At 44.2% G+C, this 22,656-nt stretch overlaps 1 protein-coding gene across 1 annotated transcript in view; it reads left to right on the top strand.

Moving 5' to 3' along the window:
* Positions 1–22,656, top strand: part of IQCK (IQ motif containing K) — a gene marked incomplete at both ends in the record, with an annotated part of 92,096 nt that overhangs the window by 42,486 nt on the left and 26,954 nt on the right. Inside the window, one exon of the mRNA XM_084249372.1 lies at positions 7,693–7,777. Within this exon, the coding sequence (XP_084105498.1) occupies positions 7,693–7,777 (85 nt within the window). The remainder of the gene's footprint in view (positions 1–7,692; positions 7,778–22,656) is intronic.

The following is a 22,656-nucleotide window of genomic DNA, read 5'->3' as shown; positions in this document are numbered from 1 at the left end:
TACCTTCCAGAGGCTCAAGGGGGAAATTCATACTCTTGCCTCTTCTCCTTTCTGGAGGCCACATGCATTTTTGGGGGGCCCATAACTCCATATCACCCTGAGCTCTTGCTTCCCTCATCACACATCAACTTCTGCAGTGGCGTCTGTCTCTGCCTCCTCCTCTCCTACGTGATTCTGTCATTGGTTCACTTAGATGGCCCAGAACAATCTTAAGATCCTTACCATAATCACACACACTGGGTCCCTTTGCTGCAGGAGGGAACAGTTATGCACATGGACGTCGTGGGTACAGGATGCCTGCTCCGCTCTCCTGTGCCTTGAGTGGTAACGATACCTATGTGGTCGGCTTAAGATGGTGCAGGGTAAGTGAAAAAGTATCAGGCTTTTCTGCCCTCCCGTGGTTAGGATTGATGATGGATCCTTGCGGTCCTGAATGCATGCCTGATGGCGGGCACTTGGAGTAGGGTGTGGGCATGCGTAAGTGGGTACATCTGGGCTGAGAGACTGAGCTTATAAGGGCAGCGTCACGGGGATGTCAGTAGAACCTCGAGCAGAGCAAAACAGAAGCAGAGACCACCAGAGAACGCCAGAGAGCCCAGGTAGAGTGAGGCCTGCCAGCCTCCCGGCCCCCCAGCACCCATGCCTACTGTATACCTGGTAAATCCCAATAAAAGCCTGAAAAGCCACTGAGGGTTCCAGGACTCCTCCTTCACCTGTCTGCTCGGGTCATAGAGATCCTGCCCTGTGTCATTCCTGCTACTACAGTTGGTGCCAGAGTTGTTTGCTGCAACAACAGAACTACAGACATGAAGGCAGAGGCCAGGAACTTGCCTCTGAAAACAGGTCGAGGGAGCCAGGGAGTCCCATTGCCAGGAGGAATCCTCTGTCTCGCTCGGCCAGTCCTCTCAAGATTCCTGGTCCAGGCCAACAGGTTGGGTCCCAGGGGTGCTCCTTGGCACTGTGACCCACATCCCCCCAGCACAGGGAAGGGAGTGGTCAGATGAAGCCAGAGAGGCTGGCTAGGCTGTGTTCAGCAATATCTGAGGCCTCGGATACCATGATAAAGAATTTGGATTTTTTTTTTTAAGAGTGATAGGAACTTCTTAGAGGGGCTGGAGCACAAGAGTGAGGTCATCTAAATTATCTTATAAAAAGATTACTGTGGTGGCTGGCTGGGAGTGGACTGTGCTGGGAGAGTGCCAGCTGGGAGGTTGTGAACAGGGGCCTGCAGGCAGGAGGCGATGGCAGCCTGGAGCGGAGAAGGCCAGAGGAGGCTGTCCTGGGATGTTATTTCAAGGTTGGAAGCAAGAAGACTGGCGGATGCATTGGACGTGGAGGGAGAGAGAAGTCAAGGATGACTCAGAGATTTCAGGCCTGAGCAGCTGGCAGAATGCGGCACTATCTCAGAAACTAGAGCAGGAACATGAGAGCTTTGTTTTGAAAACTTACGGGTTTGTGAAGAATCACAACTTATTGGAAATAAAAATATATTTTCTTTTTTCCCCAGTAACTGTCCCATCATAGTACATTGACTATCTCTTCCATCTAGGAAAAGCCCTTTCATAATTTTTTGGCCAAACTCCATAACTTCTTGGTCACTCTCTCTTTTTAGATGGTCTCAAGTTGGCTTTATCTTGTTTACTTTTAAATCTTTAATTTTCAGTCTCATCCTGGATGTAAAATTCATCTACCTCCCTTTCCCCAGCTGCAGCCACTGTGGTCATGAATTAGGGGCCCCTCAATTTGGGGGGATTTACTCCTTTATTTTTTCACTAGTGTCTAGCTGAAACTTAGCCTCTCTTTTAATTATGAATGTGGCAGCAAACCTCAGTAGTCTCTTCAGTACCTTGACTTTGCCACTGATCACAATCAGCTATTTTCACATCCTGTTACAGTTGCTGAGGTGCTCTCAAAATATCATTTACACCTGTCACTCCTTTCCAATTATAGTGGTTAATTGACTTGCCATTAGTGCTGGTTATTTACTGCATATCATAGAAGCTGATATATTATTATATCATCAACTTTTGAAAACATATTGGAAACTGTATTTCAATATAATTGCTTTGAAATCTTTTATATTTACTTTTATGTTTTTATTTTTTTTTTTTTGCATAGAAGAACTGGGGTGTAAGCCAGAGGTTTGGGGGGCAGTGAGAGGATTCACCAGAGTGGGGAGCAGAACAGGCAGATCTACTGAAATACACTGCTGAGGGGAGCAGTGGGCGAGACAGGAGAGGTCTGCTGTGCCATGAGGGTATCTCCCTGACCGGGATCGAACTTAGGCCTTAGTGGTGATAGCACTCAGACTTAACCCCTAGGCCACCAGGGAGGCTCACTTTTATGTTTTTAAAAACATACCCTGAGAGGAATCCAATCTGCCAAACTGAAAAGGGAACCAGAGGTGCAGAGATTTTTTTAAATTAATTAATTTTCTTACATCTTTGTTAATTTTTTGGATAGTATTTGATTTCTCCCCTCACTGTAATTCCCAGGGTCTCCCACCTCCATAGCACCCATGACCCATTACCACAGTCCCTTGTGCTCTTTCCTCCCCTGTTCTGATCCTCTCCCTGCCCCTCCCCTGCTGCGTGCCTCTGATCTGTGGTCAGCCTCCCTGCAAGAGACTTGGGAGGGGTAGGGAGGATTCTTCCCTACTAGAGGAGGAAGAGATGGGCTGCTCTTCCCATCACCCTCTGCCCCAGCCTGGGTTCACCCTTGGAGCAGAAAGAAGGTGACTGGAGAGGAGACAGATCTCCTAAGTTTCCTTATGTCACGTTGGAGAAAAATGTAATGAGTTACAAAGAGGCTAAACAATTGCGCAATCTAGACACATTTCTCTAAATACATCGAGTATCACAGCTGTGATTCTAAAGCTGATTATACCTGTGGCACAGGAGTGGGCGCGTGGTCTTGCATTGTGTTGTTTAGGGAGCGCTGTTAACTGGGTCCATCTGCAGCTTCCGATGATGGGGTTGATTACACGGGACGAGAGTTTGTGTTTAACGGGGGGAATGATTCAGCCTGGTGCTGGGTAATAACTGCTTGTCTGTCTCCAGGGGTGGAGTGGATGAGGGGGCGACAGCCAGATCACACCCGAGTAACCTTGACTTCTAAATGTGCTTTCAGGCTGGTAGAGAGTAGTGCAGCTGGTGCTTCCTCCCTGGCTTTAGAGCTGTCCCTAACATCATAGGAGTCTGGGATTGAAAGACTCCTATGAGATTCGGCCCTACTGGCTCGTCGCCAGTGTCTAGAAGTGCCATTCCAGTTAAGCTCTATTGTACTTCTTCCTATCATTTGAAGGGCCTTACTTAAGACTGTGGTATCTCTAACCCAAAATATTTGGGAAACCAGTTAATGCTGAAGGTGGGACGGAGTAGTCTCATTTGTTGACTATGTTGGGCAGCACTGGGCCATTGAAAGGCTTTATGAATGATGGTTACTTGGGACCTGTGTCATTTCATAAAAGGCATTGCTTGTGGCGAGGGGGGTGCTTCATTCTGAGAAAACAACTCAATTTCTTATCTAATGAAAAGTGCACAGAATTAGGATTCTGAGATTACATTTTCCATACAAAGTAAGCTTTTCTCCTTCCTCATTCTGCTTCTCTGCCACTTTGGAAGGCATTTCTCTTGTGTTAGAACTGGATGGAGAAATCTGTAAGGACTAACTTCTCAGTTTCTCTTTATGTGTTTTGTAACCATCCCGTATCTTCTTTAGACCCTGCAATTTTTTTTACTCAGCATCTCAAAGGGGAAGGGGGAGGAATTGTGTATATGTGTGCGTGTGTGCGTGTGTGTGCATGTGTGTGTGTGTGTGTGTACATTTATATACTCACATGCCCAACCAGGAAAATCTTGCTTCTCAGAATCTAGCATTGATTCTTGCGATTCAAATATGTTTAATTAATTCACATTTGAGAAAAAAGAAGGACGTGACACATGAGCATGACCAGTGAAACAGTTCTTAGAGGTGTCCCCAGCAGTCCTGTTCCTGGTTGGACCCACAAACCCCTCTGCTCCTGGCTGACCCATGGGAACCCCGGGAAAGCCCTTGCTGCCTGCTCCTGTGATCGACAGGTTTGCCTTCTGTCCTTCCCCGCCTCCCTCAGAGGAGCAGATGCCTCTACTCAGTCTCTTTTTATTTGACCCGCAGCCAGTTGCACTGATTCCAAAAGAGAGTAAGGCCTGGTGCTGCTTCTCCCTTCGGGCCGGCTGCTGACGTGATTGATCACTGCGCTGCAAAGATTAAGTCCTTTTCATCCAGCAGTCTCATACTTATTCTTGATTCGGGAACTAGACAGCACCCTATTATTTAGCCATGAAAGCAGGGATGTCACGAAAGGTGGCCTCCCACTACTGCTTAAAAGCCTTCGAGAAATCCTATGTTTCTTTGCAGCGATGCTGTTGCCCTGCAAAGCGGTTCGGGGCTTCCCAGCTGAGGAAGCCTTTCATTGGGCTGACCCGGCCTGTTGTCCCCCAAGATTTGCCGGCCTCTTTTGCCACTGCTGTTCCAGGACAGGAATACTGTTACCCCGGGGATTTCATGGCATCGGTCAAGAAAAATATCCCTAAGTAGGAAAATTGCAGCTGAGCAGAAAGGCACCATCAAATCTCCCATCAGATGCAAGTGACAAACTCCGCTTGGTTCTGCTCCCCTGACATCAATTTCCCCGTGGAGCTTCAGACAAATGAATACCTGCCAAGTTATCACTGCGAGGATTAGCGAAGCGGGCATTTTCTATGATTACAGCTCCCCCCCCCCATTTCTTTCTTCTGGGTGATGACTGTGCTTTCCTCGATTAACACTGGCAGCTGCGAGACCTCGAGTTCTTTCTTAGTGACCCGGTCAGCTGCCCTCCTCCTTGGCTACACTCTGTTTCCTGGGCGGTTGCAGTCACAGCAGGAAATAGCCAGTGACCTTGAATGAATCATTTCCTCCCTCTCTGCCTCAGTTTCTTCTCTCTTGAGGGTTAACAATAGCTTATTGTTAATGTTGTGAGGATTTAATGAAATAATGTGCTCTGAGCCAGGCACCCATGGATTGAGTGCCTCATATGTGCCCGGTATTGTCCCAAGTCTGGGAGTACAGAGAAGAGCCCACACAGGCCTCATCTCTGCTCTTGTAGCACTTCAATCCAGGAGAGGATGAGGACATTAGTTGAAGAGTCACACAAGTTTATATTGGGCCAAGCACTAGGAAGGAAAATCACACAGACCTTCACTTGGCCTTGACCTAATCAGAAGACATCTTTCCATAACATCTGGGTGGAGATAAGAAGAATAAGAATGAACCAAGAGAAAGAGGTGTTACCCCCACCCCCGCAACTCTAACGTGCCTTTGAGCAAATTATGAGAAGGTGCCCCCACCCTAGGGCAGATGTGGCCCCATCCAGGAGCCTGGCTTAGAGAGCAGACCTGGGCTAGGTCTCGGCCTCTTCTGGTCCATCTGCCTGGTTTCCTTGAGCTGAGAACAACATGTTTAGCAATACACAGTCCCCTGGCAGGAGGTAGGAGGTACTGGAAGCAGAGGAAAGCCCCTCTGCAGAGGCCCATGTCTATCAAAAATGACATTTGAGGAGGTTAAAGGGCTGGCAAGGTGTGTGATAACCACCTCAGAAACCTCCTTCTGGCACGCCAAATTCTCTGGAGAAACCCCAAGGCAAGGTGCCTCTACAAGATGTTGGTTTTGAACTAGGAAGGAGAATTACTTCAGGGATGTGATTTGTTGGTGTCACACAATCAAGGTAGACAGACTAAGGATAGTGGATCAAGAGAGACATTTCAGTGTGGAGAACAGGGAGTCCCGGGCACCCCCAAATGCAAATACTCCAGGACAGATACAAGGAAAGAAGTAAGAAAACCAGATACGAGGCAAGTAAGAAAGAAAACAGAACCAAGAAATAAAAAGGCTACCACATCATGCAAATAAAAATAGAACACTAGGGAAAGGTTTCTAACAATGCTATCTCTCATTTTGAGGGTGTCATTATCTCACCAAAGAAATGGAGACTCTCAGTTACTGGATCTCTTAGGAAGGACCTGCCTGGCTGGACACCCAGAACTTAGCAACACCACAGCACTCCCTCCCTTGAAATAGCCTAGATAACCCCAAGGTTCTCCCTGGCCTGAATTACTTTGATTCTGCAGTAATGCAATAGAATATTCATTCATTCAAACAAATACACTGTATCAAAGGCAGCATTTTTTTTTTTTTTTTGCTGGTGGTGGCTTAAATTAAAGTCTATAGGGAAAATAAACCCCCAGATCCTTAAGAATCATGCGTTGATGCCAGTTAGCTCTGCAGTCTGTGCCACGCTGGGCATCTGTAGTTTGCCCAGTTGAGGTGTGGTGTCAGTATGGCATGGTGAGGGAAGCCTGGGCTTTGGGATTGGGTGTGGGCCCAAATCCTGATTAGACCACCGGCAAGCTGCGTGACCTGGGCAGGTGAATCAACCTCTCTGTGCAGTGGGAGTTGCTGTAAATTCAACTGATGGCTGTCATAAGGGAGACTCCGAGTCAGGGCGCTTGGGAATCCTTCATTTGCAAACTCATTTCTGGGGCTCCTGCCCTGGGAGCAGCTTCTAGATGACCCACATCCTTTCTGAGGTTTAATTCTTTGTACTTTATCTACAAAGTCTTGATTCTTGTTTTCAGAGGTAGCTGTGCTTTAGGGAAGCATAGGGAACCAGAACCGAGTCACACTTCCAAGGTCTTGTCAGCAGGTAATTCTTTATAAAACCTTCCTGGGGGGCAGCAGGGAGAAAAGAGATTTAGCTATGATTTGTTACCGTGGTATTAATGATGAAAAATTACATCAGAATTGGAAAAATCCTACAAGAGCAGACACTGCCGACTGACCCAACATTGGAGATATTTTTTTAATTAAGATGTAGTGGCAGAATTGGACTTAAAAATATGCTTGAATTTAGACCACATTAAACTAGAATGCATGCTGATCAGAGATAAGTGCCATTATTACAGGAATGAGATAGAATTGAATAGAATTTCCCTTCAATAGATAGTCAGATAAAGAGCCTTTTATTAAGTCGCAGTCACCGTGCCCTCTGTGACGGTTCCTTCTGCTCTGTTTCCTGCTTTATTGTCCACACAGCTTTATGCCAATAACATGTTGCGCCTTCAGGACTGACAGACAGTGTGAGCAGCCTGAGCCCTTCAGAGGAGAGCAGGCTAAGAGCAATTTAAATGTTTTAAGATTAAAACACACCTCAGATTTAAAAAAAGTGCTAACTCAACCACAAACTTTTTTTTAAAAAAAAGATTTATTTATGCGTACAAGAGCTGGGGTACTGGCCAGAGATGTGGGGGGTGAGAGGATTCTCCAGAGACAGAGTGGAGAGCAGAACAGGCAGACTGACTGAAACACACTGCTGAGGGGAGCAGCGGGCAAGACAGGAGAGGTCTGCTGCGCCATGTGGGTAGCTCCTTGGCTGGCCGGGGATCGAACTCGTGCTGCAGAGGCTGAGGATTGCTTTATAGTGTGGTGCTTAACTCCTTGTGCCACCAGGGAGGCCCCCACCCAAACTTTATTTTTAATAAAAATTGACATTGTTGCTTACCAGAATAAGAATGGATGAGACACTTAATCAGAGAGGTCATTGTGTTGTCAAAGGCCTGGCTGAGGCTGAAGGACAGATTCCCATGAGCTCATGACCATCTCGTTTCCTTTCAGCCCACGGCATCCAGTCCCACTCTCTCTCCTGCTGACGGAAGAGGAGGCAGCGGTTATCATTCAGTCCTTCTGGAGAGCCTATCTGGTAAGAGTCTTGTTCAGTGATGGCATTGGGCTTGATGGGCAATTTCTGTGATGTGGAGAAGCCCTAGGGATGAACCTCAAGATGAATTTGAAACAGAGCATCTTACAGTTAAACATCCGATCTCGGAAATAGGAATCTCCATAAAAAGCTTTCAAAGAGGGATTTGGGGGGGCCTCCCTGGTGGCACAAGAGGTTAAGCATCAGCACTATGAAGCAATCCACAGCTACTGCAGCATGAGTTTGATCCCTGGCCAGGGAGCTGACCCACAGGGCACAGCAGACCTCTCCTGTCTGCCCACTACTCTCAGTGTATTTCAGTAGATCTGCCTGTTCTGCTCCCCACTCTGTCTCTGGTGAATCCTGTCACCCCCTACAACTCTGACCTGCACCCCAGATCTTGTGTGCATAAATAAATAAATCTTAAAAAATCAGTTAAAAAGAGGGATTTGGAATTTTTACCAAAACTTATTATGCAATTATATTTAAAAGTACCCTCCAACCTTTTAAAGGTTGGGAAAAGGATAACAAAGATCAGACAGTACAAATATAAATAATAAGATGATAGATTAAAATTCAAACAGATTAATAACCACATTAATATGTTACCTAAAAGTTCCTATTCAAAGACAGAGATTGTCAGTTTGAATAAAAAAGTAATCTCCAACTACATAGTGGCTTTAAGAAAACCACTTTAAATATTGCCTAAAATAATATTATATTCACAGAGCAATACATGTTCATTTTAGAAAAAAATAGATAATTCAGATAAAGCAAATAAGAAAATTCTGAGTAACTGATAATTCTGTCACCTGAAGATAATCATTGTTAACATTATGGTGTAAAACTTCCCACACTTTGAAAGTTTTGATACCTAGAATAACATATGAATACTTAACACATGAAAAATAACCTTTTCTTTTAAGACTTGTTTCTGTTTTTCTGGTGGTGGCTTTTGGTTTGTTGTTATTGTGATCAATGCTGTCACATACTTGTCTTTGTGCAGGCATCTTTGCACACTTGTCTGCTTGTTTATGTGGAGGAATTCTAGAATTGGAATTCCTAGGTCCAAAGGTAGTTCCTTTCTAAAGCTCCCGAATCATAATGTCATGTGGCCCTTGAAGAAGGATGCACTTTCAGAAGTTCTTGCCAAATACACTTGAGAGTGGCGTGCGTGTCACGTGTGCTGAAAAGAACACCACTTCTCCAGTGGTGGTGACTAGTGCCTTGGGGTTAACAGGCTTCTAGGTAAAGCACAAAGTTCCCATCGGAGGTAGCATGGCTCCATCCATGAGGAGCTGCAGACATCGGAGGAAGGAGTTTAGATTTAGTATCAGCCATGACAGACATCGCACAGGAAATCCATTGACCAGTGGATTTTCCTGAAGAGCAGAAATCTCCATGTTGGTGCCTTCCCAGAGCTACTGTAGGAGGAGTAGACCGAGGTGACCACACTGGCAGTTATCACCAAGAAGTTGGATGAATTCTAATGCGCTACTATCAGTGAATCAGTCCACAGCGTATTTGTTACATGACTCTTAAATGGGACTGTCCTTGAAGCAGTATTGCCCAGTCCTTCCACCCCTTGTGGACATAGCACAATACTGAAAACGTGGGTCAAGTTCAAGTGTGAATGTTAAGTAATAGGAGCATTCTGATCCCAAAGAGTTTTAAACCAGTTACAAAGTCCTCTCTTATACTCCACAATTTAGATATAATGGCTTAGGCTTCAGTGCTTTTTATATATTTTATAAATGTGGTCTGTTCCCTTCATAACACCAGCTAATTCCTTAAGTCCAGTGGACTTCATCAAAATCAGAAACTTTTGACTCCAGGCAGTACCATCAAGTGAATACAAAGTTAACTCACAGAGTGGGAGAAATAGCTATAAATTATATATCAGATAAGAAACTAATATTCAGAACATACAAAGAATTCTTCCACCCAACAAATAATCCCCCAAATTGACAAGGGATTTGAATACTTTTCTCTAAAAAATATATACACAAAGTCAATAAGCGCAGGAGAAGATCCACTGGGGAATACAAATCAAAACCACAGTGAGATACCACTTAACTCCTACCGGCCCGGGTGTAATTAAATGAAAAAAGACAGTAACAAGTGTTGGTGAGAGTGTCAAGGTCTTGGAACCATCACACACCTCTGGCGAGAGAGAGAAATGGCGCAGTCACTTTGGAAAACAGCCTGGCAATTGCTCCAGTAGTTAAACCAGCAGCTCCAGTCCTGGGTGTGTATTTAAGAGGATTAAAAACAGATGTTCACACAATCATTTGTACATGAGTGTTCACATTGGGAAGCTTTATTCCCAATTCCCCAAATGTGGAGATAGTCCAACTGGTGAACGAACAGAAAGCAGTACCTCTATCGCATGGAATACTATTCGGCCATAAAAAAGAACAAAGTACTCGCACATGCCACAAAAGGAATGAACCTTGAAAACATGACGCTAAATAGAAGAAGCCAGACACAGACGGCCCCTTATTGTAGGATCCCAGTTCAACGAAATGTCCAGAATAGGTAAATTCACAGACAGTCCTCCATTAGAGGTTGTCAGGGACTGGAAGAAGAGGACTGCTGATGGCTTCTTTGGGGACTGGGTGGAGAGCTTCTGGAATTAGGTAGTGGTGGTGTTTGTACAACTTTGTCACGATAATAAAAACCACTGATTTATAAACACGAAGGGTGTGAATTTTATGGTATGTGTGAATTTTATGGTATGTGTATTCCCTATAAATAAAATGACAAGTGTAAATGTTAGAGAAAAAATAATACGAAGCAAGCCTTCCTATTCCGTTTGACCATGAGTCCTTCTAATACAAATTCTTGATTTTTTGACTTGGTTTTATCAAAGTGAGAGTAAACATCCTATGACTAGAAAAAGGGATTTTCCGGAATTTACAGAATTTTTCTCACAACCAACATTCTTACAGCCTCTGCACATTCCCATGTCATTTTTACTAGAAGTTTCTAAATGTTTTTGAAACATTTATTTGTACTTTCTTAAAAACCATAAAGGAAAATATTGTCTCCCACAAAATTGTTTTGTGTGGTAAAACATGCCTAATATAAAATGGACCATTTTAGCCATTTTTATGTGTGCAGTTCAGTGACATTAAACCCATCCCTTGCTGTGGTGCGGCTGTCACCACCGTCCATATCCAGAATTTTCTCAAGGGAAACTGCGTCTCCATTAAACAAAAACTCCCTGTTTCTCACTCTCCCCAACACTGCAGCCCCCCTCATACTCTCTGTGATTTTGACTCCTCCATATAATGCCTCCTGGAGTCATACAACACTCATCCTTGTGCTTCTTTCACTCAGCACGTCCTCAAGCTTCATCCATGCTGCAGTGTGTGTCAGAACTTCCTTCTTAAGACTGAATATTCTTGCCAGGAAGTTTTAAACCCCAGACATCCTTACTTGTTATCATAAAACTAGCCAGACATCTCATAAAAATATATTTTAACCGACTACATTAACAGAAATATCACATGATATGAAAAGCTATTTGTGGACAGTCTTTCTTGGTAGCTGTGATTTTATAATTAGCAATATAAATAGGTTCCTGCTAGTTATTACTCCATATTAAGTACTTCTGTGGAAGAAAACACACTGTTTCTTCTTTCAAAACACTAGGTTAATGTTTAAAAAGCCAGATGGTTTCAATGTGCAAAAGTGAACGATTAATACAAAAATCCATTTGGATACTGGGAAGGGTGTCTGGTCCTCAGACAGGCCTTCTTCCTAAGTGCCATTGGTGATAAGTGACTCCATCACATCAGCCATGCACTTCTGCCGATGAGATCCTGAATGCTACAGGTAACCCTTGACAGAGAAAACTCTGCTCTCTCAGGATGTTCAAAGGAGGTTCTCATGGACCGTATCGATTGAGAGGTTCTAGATTTTGGTGGCAGAGACCAGATAAATCCACTGAATATTTGTTCTATCCAAATGAGCTCCTGGTGTTTTCTGCCTCTGCCCATTTGCTTTGTTTTATTCTGTTTCTCTTTCCCAACATCAAACCTCCTCCAGGCATTGTGACAACTGAGACTCACAAAGCCTAGCAATTGAGACTGTTCTTTGATAAGTAAGACTGTGACAGGTTGCTTCAGCAGCCCTTGGGGGCTTTACAAAGAAAAGAAGACACAGATGGGAGATCCAGAGTTTGCTTCAGAGAGCAATGAGAATCTGTGTGTTTACCCCCTACTCACTGATACCTTTGTCTGTACTCATTGATACCATGTCTGTGTTGATACTGACCCGCAGCCACTAGAAGCAGACCCCTCCCCAGTCCCTGCTTCCTGGGTGGGCCTCTGCCAGTGTGGACATGGAATTTTGCATGCTTCTGTCTCCAGGGTTAGTTCATGATGGGCAGGGCACCCAAGTCAGGCCAGTCACTCCTAGATACTCACTCACTTCTGGGTATGTACCCAATGGAACTGAAAGCAGGGTCTTGCAGAGGAATCTGTACACCCATGTTCATAGCAACATTATTCACAATGGCTAAAACGTGGATGCAACCCTACTGTCCATTGACGGATGACAAAATATGGTATATACATATACAATGGAATATCATTCAGCCCTAAAAAGGAAGGAAAATCTGACAACATCGATGAACCTTGAGGACATTGTGGTTTTGGTTTGCATTTCTCTTATAAGAAGTGATGTTAAACAATTTTGTGTGTGTCTGTAAGCCACCTACATGTCTTTAGGTCTTTTGCCCATTGTTTGACTGGGTTGTCTGTTTTGTTGTTGGTGTTGCTGGATTGCATAAGTACTTCATATATTTTGGAAATTAGCCCCTTGTCAAATGTTGGATATGTAAGTATTTTCTCCCATTCTATAGGTTGCTGTTTTGTTTTTGTTTGATGTACTCCCACTTGTTTATTTTTGCTTTTGTTTCCCTTACCATTATAGTTGCATCCCCAAATACCTCTTTGCAATAGATGTCCTGTAGTATATCCCCTGTTTTCTTTTATGTATTTTATGGTTTTGGGTCTTATATCCAGATCTTCCATCTATTTTGAATTAATTTTTGTATGTGGAATAAGTAAGGATCTAGTGTCATTTTTTTGTATGAAGGGATCCATGTTTCCCAATACTATCTGTTAAACAGGTTTTCCTTTCTCTGTTGTATGGTCGTGGCTCCTGTCAAAGATTAACTGTCCATAATTGTGTGGGTTTATATTGAGGCTTTCTATTCCATTCCATTGGCCTGCATTTCTGTTTTTGTTCTAATACCATACTGTTTTGATTATTGTTGCTGTGTTATATAGTTTGGAGTCAGTGTGATGACTTTGTTTTTCTTCTTTTCTGTCAAGATAGAAAGACTTGTATCATCCTTTTAGTGAAAAACATCCCCTATGGAAACTTGACAATACTTTGGGATCTAACAGCTGACAGATCTGTTTGGATCCTAATACATCAGGTTATTTATAACTTTGGGTAGATCATTTAATGTCGGATCCACATAAAAATGGGAATAGTAGTAGTCCCTGCCTTTGAAGATTGAATCAGATGGTTAAGGGGCTTGGCACAGTGGGAGGCACTTAGCAAATCCACAGTAGATATTAACTATCTTTGTTCTTGTCTTTGGTTCTGTTTTCCTTAATAGGCCATTTTACTCTTTGTTCTTTGCACCTGCAACTATCAGTCATGGTGCCCTTTCTTGCTTCATTCAGGATTCTTTTGGAATGTCTCTCCTAGTCACCGTTCCTAAAATAGCATCCACTCATCACTCTGTAGTCTCTTGCTATGCTTTATAGCCTTCCTGTCACTTTCTGGCTACTTGCTGTTATATTGGCTGTTTACTTGTCTGTTGCCCATTGCTCTGACTAGAACATGAGCTCCATGAAGGGTTAGAGGTTGCTTGGCTTTTTCATCCTGTATCCCCAGCCCAGAGAACACCGCCTGACACATATTAGGCACTTGGTATACATACCAATAAATCACTGAATCCCAAAATGATCTCTCTAATGAGGGCATTTGAAAACAAAGAAGAGAAAACAGTCTTATACCATTTCATAAGCTGCTCTGGGATGTACGCGGGCATGTCAACACAGACTTTTGTGGGAGTTCCGTAGGGTTCCAGGATCCTTGAACTCAACAGCTGTGCTGGTTAATCCCCCTGAGATGACACTTGAGAAAAGTGTCTTCATTTTGTCATTGGCCTTTCTGAACTGCCTCTTCACCAAGCCTTCCTCCTTTCCAGAAATGAAGGATGCCAGGGGAAATTAGGACGCCTGGTGCAGGCTTTAAAGTGGAGCTTCAACGGAAGACACATTCGGCATGTTTAATTTATCTGAGTTTTGGACAGAAAGGAATTTCTTTAGTTGGAATTTCTCTTCCAGTGGCTGATATCTGCTGGCAGGTGGACAGACTGCCTGCAACAATCAGACACTGTCATTTGCAAAAAGAAACGCCAGAAACTGCATCAAATTACCGCCAGCTCCCGTCTTGAGGGTGCACAGCCAGCTCTCTCCAGCCTCAGAGGGACTTTATGATTTGATGAGTGGTCCCAGCCCAGGCTGCTTTTGCGGCAGCTCACATGGAAAGATGGGGCTCCACCAAGGAATCCTCTTGATTGCCGAACACAGTTGCAGTCCATTATCACTACCACGTTAGCTTCTTGATCAGAAGATTCCCACCCAGGAGGTCTTGGTTTAGGCCACCTTGGGTGTATTTTGAAGGCCACATGTTTGAAATTGGTTTCGTGCATTTTCTAACACGTAAAAATGTGTATAGGCTGTGAGGGAGGGTGAGGCCCCCCTACAAGTCCCACTGAACAAGTGGAGCACAATTGCTGAAATTTTTAATGATGTAGAGGTCTTGGTTTTAGGCTGAGGATTCAGATAAGACCTCTTGCGTTTGAAGCTAAGGGCTCCCGAGGGTGGCAAGGTACCCTCTGCCGGGCCACCCAAGAGGCCTGTGCCTTCCTTAGTGCGTGACAGTGTTTCTTCATCCTTTCTTTTGACAAACATGGATGGAGGGTCTTCTGCTTGCCAAGAAGAGTGCTGGGGACTGTAGACTTAGAATACATCCTCCCCTTGGGGTGTCCCCCGCCTCCATCTAACAAGAAAACCGATAATATTTAGAGTACAAAATCTAATGAGGACCATTGCAGCAAAATCCATAACAAGTAATTTAAAGTTAAATGTGAACATTTCTATTCTTGTCCAACCCTCAACCTGTTTCTTAGATGAAACCACTCTTAACAGTTTGGTGTGTCTTTTCAGTGTTTTTCCCTTGCACATATGAACATGTGTGTATATTTGTTATTTTATGTTTTTTGTAAATAGGGACTCACTTGATGGCCCACGTCTTGCCTTTCCGCTTAGCCTGGAGGATTGCTCTCCACAGCTGGGCGTTTGTATTGGAAGGAAAACACACTACCAATGTAGCTGGCAGGTAGGGATTTGGCCAAACTTTTCTTATTTAGAATATTCCCAGCCCAGAGCAAGCCCTGCGAAGGGAGGATTGAAGAGAGCTCTAGGAGTGGGTGTCTGTTTTTATTTCCTCAACAAGTTCAACAATTAGCGACCGAAGGACCAGCTTCTCACTTCCCCCTGCTTTCACGTGTTGGCTTCCCCTGAGGGTTGGAGGGTTGGTCAGCATTCCGACTTTCCTGACGTCCGCTTCCTCCTTTCCAGAAAGGGCGTCCCCTGGTGCAGCTGCTCCAGGCGGGGGGGTGTGGGGGTGCATTTCCTCCCTTTGTGTGCGCCATTAGCCATCACTCTGGCTTTCCTCCCGGGACAGCAGCCCACCAGGTGAGCCAGCGTCATCCACAGCAGCACTTCCATTCTCAGGCGGGGGTAGGTTGTCATTTCTGGATGACTTCTGAAATGGCCCAGGTGAAGAGTGATGGTGCCTGCCCGCAGAAGGTGGCAGGCCACTTGGTGTGAAAGGTCCACTGCTTGGAAATTCTGTTTAAGACAGTTTTTTTTTTTTTTTTAAATACTCTGCACTTTGGGAGCTGATTTGAAGGCAGTATTGCATGGTGTTGAGCAAGCAGGTGCTACAGTTAGATCTGTTCATTCACTGGTGTTTTTTGAGTATACCCACCAGGGACAGGCAGGCCTTGTTCTAGATGCTGGGAGTCCTGCATGTACTCCGAGCAATCCCTGCCCTCATGGACCTTGTATTCTCGCACTGGATGATGAACTGATATAAATAATGTGTATCAGTTAGCTATCCTCACAATAATGCCGCTGAACGACCCGCCCCCAAGCTCAGTGACTTACAGGGTAGATGAACATTTTCCCCAGGTGTCTGGTGGAGCCAGGTTGCACTTGCTTTAGGCTGGATTCTGCTGCCCTAGGCACAGAGCTGTTGGGTTCTATTTGCTTTTGTTCTAGGAACTGACCTTCTTCTGAGGTCCACAGGCTACCAGGACCACATTCTTTTTATGGCAGAGGTCAGAAGCTGTCAAAACAATGAGCAAAAATAACACACACTTCATGAGTCCTAAGGCATAGCCCGGGAAATGGCACTTTCCATGGGCCAAGCCAGTCACACAGCCAAGCCCCACATCAATGGAGCAGAGACATACACTACACTTGCTGAACATTATCTTACACAGATGAAATCCAGAAACAAAATTAAGCGAACTGAAGGGCTAGGGAGTGCCAGCAGCTACTGTTGGTGAGTGTGGTCAGGGAAGCTCCACGGGGAAGGTGTTACTTGAGCAGATCTGAATGAAGTTCATTCTAGCCAGAGGGAAAGGCAGGTACACAGGTCAGGGGCTGGAGGATGCTGGATGTGTTTGAGGACCAGCAGAGGCTGGGTGAGGCAGACTGAAGTGGGCTGGGCTGAGCGGGACAGGGGAGCTGTGGGGACCAGAGTCCACGAAGTCACACGCAAGCTCTCATCGGGATGTTGGAACTTTGGATTTTATTGGGACTCTGACGGGACTGGGGGAAGGGGGGAGGGCTTTGTAGGGTAAATGAAGTTGCCACACTTAGTCCACCCTCCCACCGCTGGCATGGGTGCCGGGAGCCAGCCGAGGGGTGTGCGTGTGGGGCACACGCTTGGGCCCAAAGAACGCAGGCATGCGCATGTGGAAGTGCTCAACCTGTGCCCGAGGAGTGGGCTAAAGGCAGCTGTGGCAGCTTTGCCTGAGAACGCGAGAGGGAGAGGGAGAGCGAGTGCACGGAGAATCCCCAGGCCTGCCCAGCCCGCCTGCCTGCTTGCCACTACACAGGCTTTAATCAAAAGTGTCGCGTGATACTGGCTACTCTTCCATCAGGACTCGGTGGTAAGCCAGCACCCACAATGCCTCCCCAGAGATCCCCACCTCCTGGTATTCGCATTTTGGGGGAGTCCCTTCCCATGCTAATAATGCTGAAATAATGGTTGTTAAGACACTGCAGCCTTGGTCCTTCTCTTGGATAATTCACTGTGGGGGATCCCAGCTGCAGTCCCCATCAATCCCCAGAGCCACCCTTGTGGCAGGAACCTGGACCTCAGTCCTCAGGGCTGTGGGTGAGCCTGCTGAGGGCTGCTCCTCTGGTCCCTGAACCCTTCAGAAGGTGGCAGGCGCTGCAGACACCCTAACAGTCACCTCATGAGGGATCCTGAGCCAGAATCACCCAGCTCAGAAGGTGTGCAGGGCAGTGGGTATTGTTAGAAGCCACCAAATTTTGGAGGTCATTTTTTCAGGCAGCCATGGAAGCTGACACAGTCACTAGGGCTGCTGTGGGAGCGCAGACTGCGAGGGTAAGAGTAGAAGCAGGAAAACAATTTAATAGCACCTCGGATTGTGCACCATGGGCCAGTGGTATCACCTCACCTGTGCGCTGGCTCCACCCCAGACCTCCTAAAGCCTACCTGCCCCTTAACAAGATTCCCCCGAGTATTTACATGATGAAGTTTGAGCAGCGTTGCTCTCTGCTCTGGCGACAGCCTGGGTAAATGGAGTGCAGGCCCGAGTCCCGCCTACCGGCCCTGGGACATTCTTTTAATGAGTAAGTTTTCCCAAGCCCCAGTTTGCTTTCCTGTAAAATGGTAACAACAAGGCCCTCATGGGGTTGCACAGCAGGTTATAAATGATGTGCTCGGCTGAGCACAGTGCCTGGCACAGGTGAAGGCCTGAGAGCCTTTAGCTCTTTATTTGGCTTGATCTGAGCCTTGCATTTTATTCCCAGTGAATCATTTCCTAAGAATATACTTTTGGGCATTACCTAATGATTTGCTTTAGATTTTTAGAAATTTCCTATCAAAAAAAAAATTGGGTCAAAGAAAATCCTATTTTTCAAAATGTCCTTGAGTTCATCAAAAAAAACCTTTTGTCTGTGCCCAGCATGATTCCGGCCAGACCCCAGAACGAAGGCGCCTGGTTTCCATCAAAAGTTTCCAGGCCCAGTTCTTAGGACAATTTTCCGGGCCAACCTGCAGGCCAAAATAGGCCACAGCACTATAAATAGTGAGTTTGGGCTGCTTTGGGCCCAGCTTCCCAGGCCAGACCCTTCCCCTCCCCCTGCCTGATCCTGTTTGTGTTTAAATATATTCTGGGTTAAATCTGCAAGTGCATTTCCCTGGATATGCCCCGAAAATGCTGTGCCAACTTGCCAGGTTGTCAGCAACCCCCACCCCTACCCATCTCTTGTATTTGCTTAGTCACAATGTAGCCTGAGTACGTGAGGACAGCTGATATACCAGATCCTGGGGGGTTGTGAGGGAAAAAATGAGAAAACTGCATAATAGCAGGGCTGGTGACATGATTTGCAGGGTGAGTGTAAAATGGAAACGCAACCCTTGTTTAAAGTTAGTAAGACTGTCTAGATGGTGACAGCATAGGCTTAAAACAAGTGTGAGACCCTTCTTAACAGGGCCTGTGTGAGTGCACCAGCAGTGCACACAGAGCTGGCCGAGCCTGTGGGCTCTGGTACCCCACCTGGCAATTAGCACCAACCTAATTCCCAACTTCCTGGAGTGCTTTTCTTTAAGGGACTAGCAATTTCCTTTCAAAGCAAAATTTATGGAAAATATCACATAATTACAATTTGATCTCTTCTGCTGCTGAAGCTGAGTGATTTAACACCATAGCAATTGATGATTTCTTAGGATTTCCGTGGCCTAGCTGGCTGGTTCCTCGGCTGATTTCTCCTCGGCTCACTCCCATGGCTGCATTCAGCTGGTGTTTATGAACAAAGATGGTGAGCTCCTTGTTCACTAGCATACCCACATGGGGAGCTCTGGGTCTGGCACTCCAGCCTTGTCTGCACTACCCTCAGTGGGCACTCCTAGGCCAGGATAGGTCCTTCCAGCAGTGTGATGGTGTTCTCTGGAAGATCTCCTGGGCTGGGCCAGAACAGCCATGCTGACCTCACTCACACATCTGGGGCCTGACCAGCTTCTTGAGTTATGGAAGAAACATTTCAAGGGGATATAAAGGGAAGTTTCACATCCTTCTGAGGCTCAGATTCTGAAACTTGCACAGCAGTACTTCAATTACCTTCTATTAATCAAAACAAGTCACTAGAGGATAGGGAGTAGAAAGATACCCCTCTTAACAAGCAGACTGGCAAGGTTTTCAAAGGTGCAGGGATTAAAGTTGTGACTCACTGTGGGCATGGTGCAATACTTGTCAAACTTTAGCCTCCATCAGAATCCTCTGGGGGGTGGGGTATGTTAACACACAATTGCTGGGTCCCAATCTTAGAGTGTCTGAGGCAGTAGGTTTGGGGTGGGGCCTGAGAGTTTCCGTTTCTAACTAGTTCTGCAGTGATGCTGCTAGTTTGGGGGCCATACTTTGAGAGCCACTGATGGAAGGGTTATGCATCCACATTTTAGTCTAAAACAGTGGCTCTCAATCCCAGCTGCACATCAGAAACATCTGGGCAGTTATCACTGCATATGTGCCAGCTTTGAACAGTGATGATCAAGAGATCAAAGCGTTGTGCAATTCATGGTCTTTGACATTGTAAACTTTGCTGTAAGTTAACCCTATAAATCGTTGGAAAATTTGTCAAATGCCTTAAATGCTTTTGCAACATATTCATTCCCTGACTAGTTGGATAAACAAGTACCAAGAAAAGTTGGATGAACTTTATCTCAACTGTCATCACTGAGCTGTAGGGGGAAATTGCGATTTTTCCAAGTACATACTGTCATATGGCTTTATTATTAAAGGGACTTCAGTAAAAAAATAGGTGTGGCTTCCTGGGAGAGAGCCTTTCTAGAACTTTCCTAAAAACTACCCCACCAAAAAGCAGCTGGTATTCATGAGTCACGCAGAATGGCCTGACTACACATTAACAGTCTAAGCAGTCCTTCTTGACTCTGATTTAAGGATTTGTGATGTTCAGTGTGGAATCATGTAAAACTGAAATATAGTTGTGCAGATGTGAAGGTGGTAAGCCTTGGGACGTTAAATTCATCTTCAAATTCTCAATCCACTGGCATAGGGTTTCCCAAACTTTTCAGGTTATTAGAATGACCTAGCAAGACTTTCTAGATGGTGGCAGCAGAGCCTTAAAACAAGTGTGAGACCAACAGGACCTGTGTGAGTGCACTGGCAGTGCCCACAGAGCTGGCTGCACCTGTGGGCTGTGGTACCCCACCTGGAAAACAGCACCAACCTAATTCCTAATTTTCTTTTAAGGGCTAGCAATTTCCTTTCAAAGCAAAATTTATGAAAACATCCCATAATTACAATTTAATCATAATTACAATTTAATTACAATTTTACACATAAGCTCCGTTAAACATACTAGCACCTTGGTTCCACCTCAGATGGACTGAATCAGAATCTGCAGGGCAAGAACCTGGGATTCTAATAAATACACTAAGTGATCTCAATATCCTTGGGTGAATTTAGGAAATTGCCTAAAATAGTAATATTTACATACTACATATTTAGAGATGGAAAAGACAGTAGGGTGAAAAAAGAAAAAAAAAATAGAGACAAAAAATGAAAAAAACAAAAAATATTAAAAAATTTTAAAAACACCTAAGAACAATTAAAATGAAAGAAATCAAAAAAGAAAGGAGAGTCAATAAAGGGAACTGAGGGCTATAGTTCTAATGCTCACTCAAGAATAAGAGCTGGGGCTGGTAAACTATAGCCCATCTGGCCCACTGCCTATTTTTATTAAAAAAAAAAAGTTTTACTGGAACACAGCCACATCCAATGTTTAAAAACATATTGTCTACAGCTGCCTTTGTTCTGCAATGGCAGAGCTGAGTCATTGGGACAGAGACTATATGGCCCATAAAGGCCAAGAATATTTACTATCTGACCTTTTACAGGAAAGCTTACTGACTTCTAGATAGAAACAAGACATGGGAAAATTTGAAATTGGAACTAGACCCTCGGTAATGATGAGTTCATAATAAAGAAACCAGCAGCAAAGGGGGAGTCAGTAAATGTAACAAACTGGAAAATCAAACCCTCAAGAGTGACAATTATGACAATTTGAGACTATGAAATAATTTATATTTAAGATGACTATAGATTTACTTTTAAAAAAAAAGAACATACACTTTGCTGAAAGAATAGGATAGTAAGAAAAAAGGAATCAGAATCACTTGGAAAGTTTATTAAGATAGATTCCTGAGCCTCATGCTCTCTTCAGTTCTGGCTTAATCGGTCTTGGAGCCTATGAATCTGCATTTTTAACAAGTTCCAGATGATGCTGTTGATGTATGGACCACGTTTTGGGTATGAGCTCAAAAGCTAATAAACACAGCTGAAGGAGTCATTCATAAACTGGGAGCTAATGCAACAGAGAGGTTGTGATGAGAAATGAATGTGGCAAATCAGACACAAAGACAAAAAGAGAAGGTCCAACATAAGTCTAATAGGCATTACAGAGGGTGAGTGTGGAATGAATGAGGGAGTAAGTTTCACAGAAATATGGAGTGAGAATACTTCAGTTATGTATGCTTCATGATGAAACTGTAGAAATGCCAAAAGCAAAGTACTCTCAAAGCTATCTTAAAGGAAGCATTATCTACAAAGGAAAAGCAATCTGCACTGACTACAGACTTCTAACCAGCAGTGGTACAGGCTAGAACACAGTGACAGTATCTTCCAGTCCTAAGAGAAAGGGACATTTCAACAAAGAATTATATACCCACTGAACTGTCTTCAGGAACAAAGCTAAATAAATTTTCAAACACAGACTATCTCACATTGAAGACTACTAAATGACGTACTTTAGTTGGAAGGAAATTGAACTTATAAGAAGGAGGTGCATGCAAGAAATACTGGTGAATGAGAAAGTTGATAGATCTAAATAGACATTGCATATATATTATATATAATCATATCAAAGTGATTGAGAGTGGGCATTCTAAAGTTCTTGTAATTATGCTGGGGATAGGCTAGACAGATTAGTTTTTTACTTTAAGTTGTTATTACATAAAGAAAATAGAATGTAAACTACAAATCAATAGAAGAGAAAAAGGGAATACAGAAAATAAATGCAACAGAATGCAGGAAGAAAAAAACAAAGCGTCATTAAAAAAAAAAAACAAGGTGAGAAAGAAATATAACTATATCACTAGTCACAGTAAATGTAAATAGACTAATTTCCTCTCTGATTTTCAGATTGGATGAAACAGAAATTTACCTCTATGCTAGAGGTAACACAAAATGACCCAGACTAGATGAAAGTAAAGAGACAAAGAAGATGTAAACGCAAATATCAACCAAAAGGAAAGTGAACTTACATTATTAATATCAGATAAAATAGACTTTGAGATGAAACATTTGGATGGAGAGAATTCTTAGTGATAAAGTAATAACTTATCTCCTATACTTTCTATCAGGTTGCATTTTTTAAAATGCTATTCACAACCACTAAATTGAATTTACTGTTCACTAATGTGCTGCATCCCACCATTTAAAAAATGCT

This window comes from Talpa europaea, assembly GCF_964194135.1.
Source record: "Talpa europaea genome assembly, chromosome: 12".
Lineage (NCBI taxonomy): Eukaryota > Metazoa > Chordata > Mammalia > Eulipotyphla > Talpidae > Talpa > Talpa europaea.
This window is presented reverse-complemented; position numbering and strand designations above follow the sequence as displayed.